The following is a 12,478-nucleotide window of genomic DNA, read 5'->3' as shown; positions in this document are numbered from 1 at the left end:
ATACGGCTAGCGCCTTCCCTGTGAAATTACCTCCAATTTATCCTGTATATTTCTTGTTTATACATAGTTGTTGATCTGTTATCTGCACATTAGACTGTAACTCTTTGAGGGCAAGGGCTAGTTTTATGCTTTCCTTTGTTTTGTTTTTGCAATCCTACTAATTAGCATAATGTGTACATATGTGTGTGCATGTGTGTATGCATACACACATATATAATCTTGTACTTAATAAATGCATGTTGACTGTTGACCAGCAGAGTTTTCTTCTTATCTTATTCTGCATACTTCAAAACACATACCTCTTTCTTTTGTGAAGTTACTGATAGCTGACAGTATTTCAGTTTTGGCATGAACTCATTTTATAGGCTAGTAACAACATCTAGATGGCCCAGTGAATGAAGCACCTGGTCTGGAGTCAGGAAGCCCTTAGTTCAAATTTGAAGCTGGGTGATGCTAGGCAAATCACTTAATTCTGTCTGCTCTGTAAAATGAAGTGGAGAAGGAAATGGCAAACCACTTCAGTATCTTTGCCAAAAAATCCCCAAATCAGGCCATGAAGATTGAGACTTGACTGAAAAAACTAAACAACAACAACAAACAACCACTAATATCTAAGAAATGAAAACATGTTCATTATAGCTCCCTCCTTCACTCCTCTGAGTTCCTATCTCCTCCTTAACCTTTGACAACACTTTAGTAGCATTATGTGAGAGACCATGCCCTTGACATGATCAAATTAGCTCTGCCATTGTTGCCCTATGGGGCATGTCAATCTACTTTCCAAATTACTTCCTTCTCACCATCTTATGACCTCTAGACCAGAGGGCCCTACCTTGCTCCCTTTTATTTGTTTCTCCTCCATTAGAACATACGTTTTTGAAGCTTTATCATTTGTATCCCTAGTAGTTGGCACATAGTAAATATTTAATAATGGGGGAGCTAGATTGTGCAGAAGATAAAGCAGTAGGCTTGGAATCAGGAAGACTTGAGTTCAAATCCACCCGCAGACATTTACTAGCTGTGTGACCCTAGGGAAGTCACTTAATACCTATTTGCCTCAATTCCTCATCTATAAAATGGGGACAACACTGGAGAAGGAAATGTCAAACCAATACAAAATCTTTACCAAAAAAAACCCCATAAACAAAAATCCATGGGGTCAGGTAGAGTCAGACACATACTGAAAAACAACAAAAATGCTTAATAAATGCTTTTCCCCTCATTCTTTTACAACTATGGTAATTTAGCATACTGATGAATGATTTAATATTGATCACAATGATTTTGATGCAGGTGCTACTATCAATAAAATTTCTTGATAATGTCATTGACTAGGAAATGTCAACTAGGAGTTACATGTAGGATAAATTTTTAGAGACTATTTCTATGGAATTTTTAGTTAAAATGATCATTTAAAAATGATTTATTAAATTCAAAATTTGAAGCTTTTCAGTAGTGATCATATTATTTGAATAATATTTTTATTTCTTCATAACTTCACTGATCTACTGTAATTCTTGTACTATGTCCACGCCAACACTTCTGTATCTTAGAAGATACCCTGAAGCAAATCTTGTGATGAGCCTTTGAAACTTAGCTAATCAGTACTCAAATATAATAGCCATCATTTACATCTTGCAGAATATAATGGTAATTAGCATTACCAATACTTAAGTTCTTGGTAGTTAATTTTATTAAAATTACTTTTTTATTAATATGATTCAGATTTCTAAAAGTTTTTGTTTCATAAGAAAGAGAAAGCAATAGGATCATAGTTTCATTGGGTGAAAAAATGTTTTTATTAGTTTCTACAAATTTAGTTCACTTTTTTTTTTTGCTTTTTGGATGGGGGAAGGCAGGGCAATTGGGGTTAAGTGACTTGCCCAAGGTCACATGGCTAGTAAGTGTTAAGTGTCTGAGGCTGGACTTGAACTCAGGTCCTCCTGACACCAGGGACAGTGCTCTACTCACTGTGCCACCTAGCCACCCCAATTTAGTTCACTTCTTATATTTGAATAAAAATTTCCTTGATATAGAAAAACTATATCTAAACTTTACTGCCAACAGGGATTTTGTGTGTATTTTTAATACTTAAATGAATCTATCACCTAATCAGTGTTAAGATTCCCTTCACCATTATAAATCAAATAAGCTCAATTTCATCTTTCTTCACATATTTGTCTCTTATAGGCATTTTATACCTTTTCTTTTGCAAAATTACTCATTAGTTAGGTGGCAGAGTCTCCTCTCCACTATAAATATTTTTCCATTAACTTTTCAGTTACCAATAATTTTTATTATTCTGTGACGTAATGGTAATGTAAATGGGAAGATCTTTCCTACCCTTTAATAGATCCATGTGACCTGCTTAAGTCACATGAAAGCCTAAGACACATGAATATGAGTCACATAAAGCCTGAAGGGAGGGAGCTTGTTGAATGGGTAAAGCAGGAAGGGTGGAGCAGGAAGAGTGGAGTGGAGCTGGGAGGAAGTTGGTCAGAGCAGTTAGAGCTGAGGGAGAGAGAGAAGAAGCAGGCAGCAAGCTGTGAGTGTTCCTTTGTGAGAAGGCCCTAGCATGGGGAAGGCTGGGAAATGGCAGTGCCCCCTGAACTGTTATTGTGTATAGATTTCATTGTTCCTATGATGGATTTGACTTTCTGGTGTTGTGATTCAAATTTCTAGTGTTTGAATAAATGATTTGTTTCTGTCTTTTATGTGGAGAGTCTGTTATATTTTGCAATTCAGAATTATACTGAATTACAATATTCATTGCTGCTGTAGAAACTGTGAATATTGTTTTGGTGCTACATGTGATCACATTCAATTATGTATAGTCGCATACCCTCAATGGGAAAACAGCAGTATTAAAAAAATGTGATTTTAAAAGCAGTGAACAGATTAAGATCATTGAAATCACTGTACCATTCCCCACACACAATCCAACCTTATCTCTTCCAATTCAAATCTGGATTAAACCAAATATATACAAAGATAGATACATATGTGGGGGGGGGCACAAGAAAGAAAATGAACAAAGAATGTCTAACTTTGTGACCCCATTTGAGGTTTTCTTGGCAAAGTTATTGGAGTGATTTGACTTTTCATTTCTCAGCTTATTTCTAGAGAAGGAACTGAGGAAAACAAGATTAAGTAACTTGACTATACCTAGAAAGTTTCTGAGGCCAGATCTGAATACATAAAATGAGTCTTCCTGATTACAAGACCAATTCTCTATTGACTGCACCACCATACACATAAACATATACAGACCCATGTATACATATTTTATATATGTATATAGAAACACATGTGTTTATATATATATGTATATACATATATGTATGAATGTTTTCTTTAAAAAAAAGTTAAATGTTTGATTGCTTATGTATAGTCTTAGTTGTTTTGAGTGCTTCTTAGAATCTGTTTTGCATGAATAAAGTTTCTCTAAAATGGTGATAATCAGAGTCAAGGGCTTTACTTTTTTACCTTTTCCACATTGGGTGTCCACAGCTTAATTGAGCAGGTCAGCATGGAGTTGCTATAATTTTGGGTGGTAACTTCTTCTCCTCTCTTTTAATTTGGGAATTGATTTTGATCTTTGTTCTAATTAGTTAGTGACCTAACTGAATTAGGGAGAACTGATTTCAGAAATGACAACACCAATAATAAGTTATCTCTTGCTAATTAAGATATGATCAAATACATTGTGTGTGTATGTGTGCATGTGTGCACACATGAGTGTTAGTGTACATGTGGTATGTGATGTACTTCTAGCTTTCTTCTTAGGCAAAGTATTCATGATACATTTCGTTCACACCTAGTTTTTCTCTGTACTCCTTGCTTACCAAATTGCCACCCTGAGAAACTGCCACACTGGGATCCTCCCTTTCCTCATCAGTGACTTTCTTTGGGACCACCATTTTATTAAGGTGAAGACCTTACGCATTGCCAAACTCTCAAGACTCCTTCTTATTGACTGCCCCTATACAGGTACCCTTTCTCCTCCCATTACTACTTCCCATCTCCTCTTTATGTATTATTTTCCCTAATTAGATCTGAGGATAAGGGAAATTGAGGGGCAGACAAGACAATTTAACAGATAAGACAATCGCTAGAGCTTAGCATAGTTCCTGGAACAACATAATTTCTTAATAAAAGTGCTCTCTCTCTCTCTCTTTTGCTCCTTCACTCCTTCTCCCTCTATCTTTCCCTTTCTCCCTCTCTCTCTCCCTCCCTTCCTCTACCATTCCTATACCTTTTTTGCTTGTTTACTAATTAAAGTTCATATACATACATACACACACATACATACACAGATACACATACAACACACCTGTGTAGGTATAGGTATGTATGTATATATAACTATAAATTTCCCCTAGGTTCTGCTAATTTCACTCTGCCTCAGTTCTAGTCTTCCATTCTTCTCTGAATTATTTGTATGCATCATAGTGAAGTAATATTCCACTGAATTTTGTACCGCAATTGGTTTAGCCATTCCCCAGTTGATGGGAATCTAATTTTGACTTTAAAATTTCTTGATTCTGAACTATTCCACACATACACACACACTTCCATGGAAAATACATATTTTTGCTAACTTTTTATACCCACTTTCACATCAAAATTACCAAGTATCAAGGTCTATGTTCACTTAGTTTGTTGTATCTTGTCAAGTTGTACACAGGCTTTTCTTACTTCTTCATCCTCTGCAACTGATGATGGCATATAAGCTGTAATTATTGTAACAGTATTTTGCTTGCTTACATACTTAAAAAAATAATTTAAAGAGAAGTGACCGAATGTCCCCTTAAATGATGTTTCTTGTTGGCTTTGGAGATACAATGAAACCAATGAAATGATGTCAATGCCTTTTTTCAAGGACTCTTCTTTCCATTTAGCTTCAATTTCTTTAAGTTTTCTGATTTAACTTAGAGCAAGGATTCTCAATATAGTAGTGCCAACTTCTTGATTGCTGGACAAAGATCATATATTAAGAATTTAATCAGTTTAGTTAATGTTTGCTGATAGTCTCATAATGGAGTGTTTAGTGTCCTAAATTCCCTTTCCTTTCACAAACATTGCAAAAATGAAAGATCTGTTTAATACTGAAATTAGTTTTTAATTTTCACCTGTCTTATTAGTAAGAGATGGCCAAAAAAGTCATCACATAGGGGTCAACATCCTTGGAATCAGCCTCATCATGCTGAATTAGCTAATTTGATCTTAGGATGTTAGCTAGGATTGAACTTGAAACCTTCCCAGTTTCATAGCTTCTATCAGAGCTCAGGTCCCACTGGTATAAATTCAAGAATTTATATGCAATGTATATTAAAGTATGTATGTATATAACATATGTTCATTCTCTTAACTTTGAAGGTTTTTAAAATAAAATAATAAATAATAAAATAAAAATAAATTAATAAAATTGTTTGAATATCTCTAGAGTAAAAAAATCAACATCTTACAAACTGCATTAAGCAGTATTAATAAGTCAAACAATATCATTCAGCCAAAAACACGATTATACCAATCAAAAGTCATATAATCTGACCTCAGACACTTAGTAACTAAGTGACCCTAGGTAAGTCACTTAGCCTCTGTTTGTCTCAGTTTACTCATTTATAAAATGTGGATAATAATAGTACCTACTTCCCATGGTAGTTGTAAGGATCAAATGAGATAATAATTTTTAAAGCATATAGTAAGCACTATATGTAAATAATAATAGTTAGAAACTCAGAGGACTAATTTAATTCCTACATGAAAGAAATCCCCAATACAATATACCTGACAAGAATATTTAATGAGTGAGAACTTATTACCTCTCTAGGTATTTCATTCTACATTTAGATACCTCTAACTGTTAGGAAGTTTTTCCTTGCATTAAACTTAAAAACTAACAACTTTATAACTTCTAAACATTATTCCTATGCTTTCCATACTCATAAACATTATATTTTTGCATGCAAATATCATTATTCTAAAATACCACATGGGAATTGAATGTTGGTTTATAAAATATGTTTTGAATATATTTACTGATTCTAACTAGTGTCATATGTTATACACTGTAATCTATGCCTATTCTCTTCCTGTAAAATAATTCAGAAGAACAGTTAAAGAAAAACAATTTGCAGTATACTGTATATAGCATTTGAACTTCATTGCTGTTTTTACCTCATGACAAGAAATCTGGGCTTGCAGCTCCTGGATATTACTGGTGGCCACTGGCTTATCCTGGATCTCTCTATGAGCTCCTTCTATTAATTGCTGTAGATGCTTCATTTCTTGTTCATATTGCTCATACTGGACTACTGCTTCCTATTAAAAAAAACAGTCATTTTTTTCCAATTACTATATAAAATGAAGAAATGCAAGATGAAACTGAATTAAATACTGGAAAACAGGGACAAAGATAACATTGTTATTCTAAGCTGTAATGTCACTCTAATGGCATTTTAGATTTCCTTTTTCTTCAAAAAATCATTGAAACCTACTATGTGCAAAGTACTGAGGATACAATTACAAACAAAATTAAATAGCCTTTACCCTTAAAAGAGTTTATCTTCTACTAGAGGAAAAGACCATGTACACAAAGTAAACATAATATGATTCAAAGGGTGAAAGAATATTAACATTTAGAAGTAAACACAATATGATTTGAGGAATAAAAGAATATTATTAAAATTATTAATAATAACAGTTAGAAAGAATATTAACTAGGTGTGAAGAAGGAGGCTTCAAGTGAAGCTATATGAGTTGTTAACACTTGAGCTGAAGAAACAAAATAAAACAAAATAAAATTTTGTATGTGTGTGTGTGCATGTGTATTTCTATGTGTATGTTTTTGTGTGTGTGAGTGTTTAAGACATGACCTATATTCAATGTTCCTTATTTAAGATTTTAGCTTATTTGTAATACATTTTATAAATGTAATGGGTGTAATTAAGGGAGCTCTACTGGACCCTGGACCACTTCCACAGAGACATGGGCTTCAGATAAGTACTGAAGAATTCGTGCTTTAGGATGCTACAGCAATCCCCTATTGGTCACTGTGGACTTGCATTGTAGGATGAAGAAGCAATCAGTTTTAGTTCCCACTATGACAGCTGGGGGTAGGTGGTAAGGGACTACTTCAAAGAAAAATAGCTATTGAATAGGAAGAACTGCCAACTCAGGGATTTTAAGGAGATAGAAAACTTTAGTGATTATGCTCTCTCATCTCATTTCTCGAGCATACTGCAACTTTTATAGCTTTCCTGCAGACTTCCAAAGCAAGGGAGGGGAGAGATAGCTCCATTCCCCAAGCATCTCTGGAAGCTATTCTCTCACAGCAGACACAGCAGAACACAGAGTTCTTGCTCTCTAGGTGAACTTAAGACAGGACCACAAGTGTCTAACAGCCTCTGCTAATTTTATGTTGGTTCTTTTTTTACCCCCTAAGGATATGACTAACTAATGCTACTAAGAGGGATATTTTCCAACATTGGTGTTAATTTTATGAGTGAGTTTAGCCAGATCGACTTCCTGAGTCCCAGTGCCTGTTGCCCAGGAGAAACTAAATTCTGAAACACTTCTCAAAGGAGAATATATATGCTGACAAGATAATGAGCCGAAGCCATATCCTGACTTGACAGAAGACCCTAGGGACCTTTAATAATTTGCTTGAACAATAAAGATCAGAGGTGAAAGTGAAATGCCTATTCACTAGGTCCACAGTGTTGCATGTTTCAATTTTTTTTTAGGAATCAATGTATGAGAATATAATAGGATTGATAAGCTATTGCATGTGATTTAAGTATTTCTCATAGTCTTTTGTGTCCTAAGTATTTCTTTTGTGGTAGAGGAAATAAATTGCTGCCCTCTGCTTGATGTACTTTGTTTATTGAGCATGTTTCCGGGAAGGATCATGAGTCAAAACTAAGCTTTGTTTTAGAAATTTTCTCTAAAATTGAACTGTGAGCTAGGGTCAAGCTTATAGTTATTTTTTAAAATCATAAAACGTTTCTGAGAAGGCAAAGCAAGATTTATTATGTCCTTTCTTAATACTTTATTTGTATTTTTAAATTTATTTAATATTTCTTTTTTTTCAATGACATGTAAAATATTTTTACATTAATTTTTAAAAAATTTTGACATAATCTCTATCTCATATTTATGTCTCCATATACAAACACACAGCCATTTATGTACCATGTGCCCTCTCTCATTAGAATGTAAGCTTCTTAAAGGCATGGACCATTTTCTCTTTTTCTTTGATTAATACCTAGCACATAGAATGTTTGCTAATTTATAAGAAATGTTTGCTAATTGATTGTTTGATTATCTAAATAATTAGAAAAATAAAGAAGGAGAAAAAGTGGTTTTGATGTAACTGAACAGGAAGAGGACTTGGGTATGAGTTGGTAAAGATTCAAAATGGAATTTATGTTTATTTTGCATAGAAACTAACATTAAAGTTTGTGCAAGAAATCTTACAAATATTTTCAAAAGTTAAAGAAGAAATATTATGTTGCACAGAAGTGCATCTGTTCCAGTGTTATTTTAAGATATTTTAACTTCTCAGAGATAATGCCATGCAAATTTTACTTTTTCATGTCCCTGTTTATATAAATGTCACAATTTTTCAATTTTTATGCTATTTACTCCAATACTTTCTCTAGATTATTTCAATTGGTTCAAATGATTAAGGATTAAGTCAAAGCTTCATCTTTGTATTTTACATGACAGTCTACCAAATTGAACATTGTGGGTGTATTTGGGTTGCTGAGAATGCATAGATCTAAGAAAAACACTTGAATCATTCTTTTGTGCTCCATATCATGCAATAGAGTTTAATAGAGAAGGCCCTCCGTGCTTCTGACACTTGCCTGCATTATGTTGCACTGCTGGATGGCTGTGTGTTGTAAGCGGCTGGCTTCCTCCTGGAGTCTGAGAGCCATGTGGCATATAGGTAGGTTAGTGACCACCTCTTCAGGGATTCTCAGAGCACTCTGACAAGTTTGCACAGCTTCTACCTTTGGCTTCAGTGATTCCATCTCAGACAGCAGATGCTAGAAATAAAAGTCACATTTCACTGAGTTGTGAACAGATCTAAAACATAAACGAGCTTAAATATGGTAAGAAGCGATTAACCAGTCAGACACAAAAAGAAGGAAATCACACCATAAGTCTCATTACTTGGTACCCAGGTAGGTCAAATTTTCTAAAAATTAAATGAAATTTCACTGGCATAGGAAAAAATAAATAAATTTAGCTTTCAGAGAAATGTTCAATCCATACCCACACTTTTTGTTTTTAATTTCAGATAATTCAGTTATCCAGTTTGGTTACTCTAATTTTTAACTTTAAATTAATCTAAACTGGGTCCAGTAATACCTAGGATGATCATTAAATAGAATTAATATGCATCATTAAGTATATAAATCAATAAATCCCAAAGGGTTTAATGAATTCCTTATAGGAATTCTTTGGATTTTGTAAGAAACCACTATGATTTTTTAAAAAATTCTACCACTACTGGTGTCTTATTTCTAGGTGTTTGTTTCTTTTATGTAAAAAAAAAAATTTTGCCAGTCAGGCTGGCATATCTAACTGTGGCAAGAAATTAGTCGAAAGCCCTATTCTAGGTATTTCCTTTAGATGAATTTTGACTTCGAAGATCTAATCTCCTTTTAATAGCTAAGACCTTTTTAGATTATCAACCCAAGTCCCAGGCCCTAGAAACTGCAATCTATATAATAGTAGACCTAAAAACAAACAATATAATATACAACAAAATTTCTCATATGTGTATCAGACTCATGTCAATAAACCAAGTAAAAAAAATAAAACATTAAAAAAATAACTATAAAGTAAAAAATTTCTGAAGAAAATTAACATTCTATCTCATTTCCTAAAATTTTTTTAAAAACATCATAGAATAGGTAGGTAGGTCATGAGATTTTATTCCCAAGATAAAAAGTTTTAAAAATAATTTGTATACTATAATTCTTTATTATATCTATAATATTATTATTTTTATTAATTATTAATAATATTTTATTATTTATAATAAATTCTGTATTCTATTTATATAATTATATACTGTAGGACTATAATTCAAGTCAATCATCATTCTTTGCAAAGGCTGCATTCTTGAAACAATATTTATGCGTTCAATCGCATTATTTTTTTACCTGTCGATGAGAAAGCTGTTCTTTCAGACTTAGACGTCCTAACTCTGGAGAAGTAAGAGTTTTTTGAGCTTGTTCCAAAGCAGCTTGTAGGACTTTTAGCTCAGCTTCAAATTTTTTCATGTCCTAGAAAACCAAAAGTAGAGCAACCACATTATAATATAAATTGTGAGTGTTTTGAAGAAAAAAGTTTCATAAATGTTAGACAGCCAAGAAACTCATGTCAGAGTTGAATATTGGATTGACTACGGCGTCACAACTATTGGAATGACGGCTCCTTAATTTACCTTCGCAGCATCTTGGAGACTCTGCAAACGTGATCTGATAAGTTGCCGTAACCCCTCTGTCTCTCGTCCCAATTCTGACACTTGCTGAGACATGCCTTCCGTACAATAAACGCTGCTCAGATACTCTATCTTTTCTTTCATGGCCTCAAGATCAGTGTGAATTTCTCCAGACTCCTCTAGCATGGTCTGGAATGAAAAGAAATTGTCTGTGATGTTAAATTCAGTCTTTCAAATTGTCTAGCTGTCTATCAGCTGAGAAAAAAAAAATCAGAAACAGAAGTTACAGATACATTAAACAAGAAGTCAAGTCCCTAAATGTTTTTTTTTTAAATTAAGAGAATTAACTATGAACATTAAAAAAAGGAAGTATGATCACTAGGGGCTTGAACTTTTCATGAAAATTAAATCATACGTAATAGTTTCCTCCTCCCCCTCAATACCTTGATAACTACTGGATACAACACAGGAATTAAGACTAAAGAATGGACCTGTGATTTCAGAGGGTATTCCAATTGAGCTAACTTCCTCTACGAAAGTATTCCAAGATTTAGAGCCTTAGGAATTTGCTTCAAGCACCAAAAATTTAAATGATTTGTCCAAGGATACCACAGCCAATAACTGTTAGGGGCAGAACTTGAACTTAATTCTTAATGGTTTTGCAGCAAGCTCCCTCTCTAATACACCTCAAGGCTTCCTCTACAACATAGGTAAAAAACACAATATATAATATATTGGATTTTTATCTCTATAGTTAAAAAAACTCTTTAATGAGATGCCCATGGATAAATTGGGGAGCAATAAGTTGAAATATAACACATTTGGGTGGATTTAAAACTGATTAAATGACAAGAATAAAAGAATATTGATTAATGGCTCAGTCCTTCTTGGAGAAAAGTTTCTAGCTGCACATTGTACAATTCTGACTTTGGACATATTCTTTTTGACATTCTCATCAATGACTTGGATAAAGAGAGATAGATCATGCTTGTCAAATTTATACATAGCAGGAATCTGGAGGGGATAGATATTCTATTGGCTGTCAAAATCATGATTCTCAAATTACTCCCAAATCATGATGGGAAATGCAACAAATCAAATAAGTTAGAATTTCATAGAGGAATAATAATTTAAAACAAACTTCTAGGTTCTACCTAATATCCTTTTAACTAAACAACTGGAAATACTTTTCAATACCGAGCAAGTCTCTATTGTATTTGACACAATAAGGCGACTTTATATCAATTGATATCCTCAGGTACTATTTGAAAACTAATGCTCAAAGTTACCTGATAGGAAATGAATTGTTCTCTAAGCTGGCTAGCAGAAGTCCAAGCAATATTTCCATGTACCAGGACCTTAGCTTTCTCTACCCATTTCATTACGAATTCCAACATCTCATTATATTCTTCTAAATGTGAAGCTGCCTGAAAAAAAAAATCAACATGAAATAAGACTTTTTGGTTAAACTATAAGAATTAAGGAATCAAAGTCCTCTATGCTGACATTGTAAAGTTAACATAATTTCTCATTTTAAAATGATCTCATAGACTATATAATTTCTCTGAGGACATAAACATGCCTTACATGGAATCAATATCTACCTCAGTAATTAATTTTCTACAAAATAAATGTTTACAAATGTTGACAAATAAATTACTTTATGATTAAATGAAGCAGAGTCAGAAATAATGAAGTTGATGGTTTTTTAAATTAATTATACCATAAAGAAAAAAAATATACATGACTAGTTATCTTTTGAATAATTTATGTTTGTTACATTAAAGTAACTCTGTAGTTAGGGCTACTACTCCCCTCTTATTATTAAGTTATTAAGGACTGTTAGGTTTTATAGATAGATGTAGACCAGTTAACCTAGATTGACTTGGTTTTCCTGATTGCTTACTTGTTGAAGAACTCAGAATCACATGTACAAAATCTTGCTTACTAAAAGTTCTAATAACTAGAGAGTATAAATATGCTATGTCAATGAACATTAAGTACCTGCTATACATA

The 12,478-nt window shown here is 33.3% G+C and overlaps 1 protein-coding gene across 9 annotated transcripts in view; it reads right to left on the bottom strand.

Moving 5' to 3' along the window:
* The window catches only part of SYNE1 (spectrin repeat containing nuclear envelope protein 1), a 575,153-nt gene that overhangs the window by 183,326 nt on the left and 379,349 nt on the right, over positions 1-12,478 (bottom strand). For all 9 annotated transcript variants that reach the window (XM_069069647.1, XM_069069646.1, XM_069069648.1 and 6 more), the window contains 5 exons: positions 11,752-11,889; positions 10,466-10,651; positions 10,182-10,304; positions 8,870-9,056; positions 6,181-6,320 (listed from right to left, as the gene is read on the bottom strand). In XM_069069647.1, the coding sequence (XP_068925748.1) occupies positions 6,181-6,320; positions 8,870-9,056; positions 10,182-10,304; positions 10,466-10,651; positions 11,752-11,889 (774 nt within the window). The remainder of the gene's footprint in view (positions 1-6,180; positions 6,321-8,869; positions 9,057-10,181; positions 10,305-10,465; positions 10,652-11,751; positions 11,890-12,478) is intronic.

This window comes from Petaurus breviceps, unplaced genomic scaffold (assembly GCF_028583685.1).
Source record: "Petaurus breviceps papuanus isolate PSGF00001 unplaced genomic scaffold, PetGlider_PUasm1.0 90784, whole genome shotgun sequence".
Lineage (NCBI taxonomy): Eukaryota > Metazoa > Chordata > Mammalia > Diprotodontia > Petauridae > Petaurus > Petaurus breviceps.
This window is presented reverse-complemented; position numbering and strand designations above follow the sequence as displayed.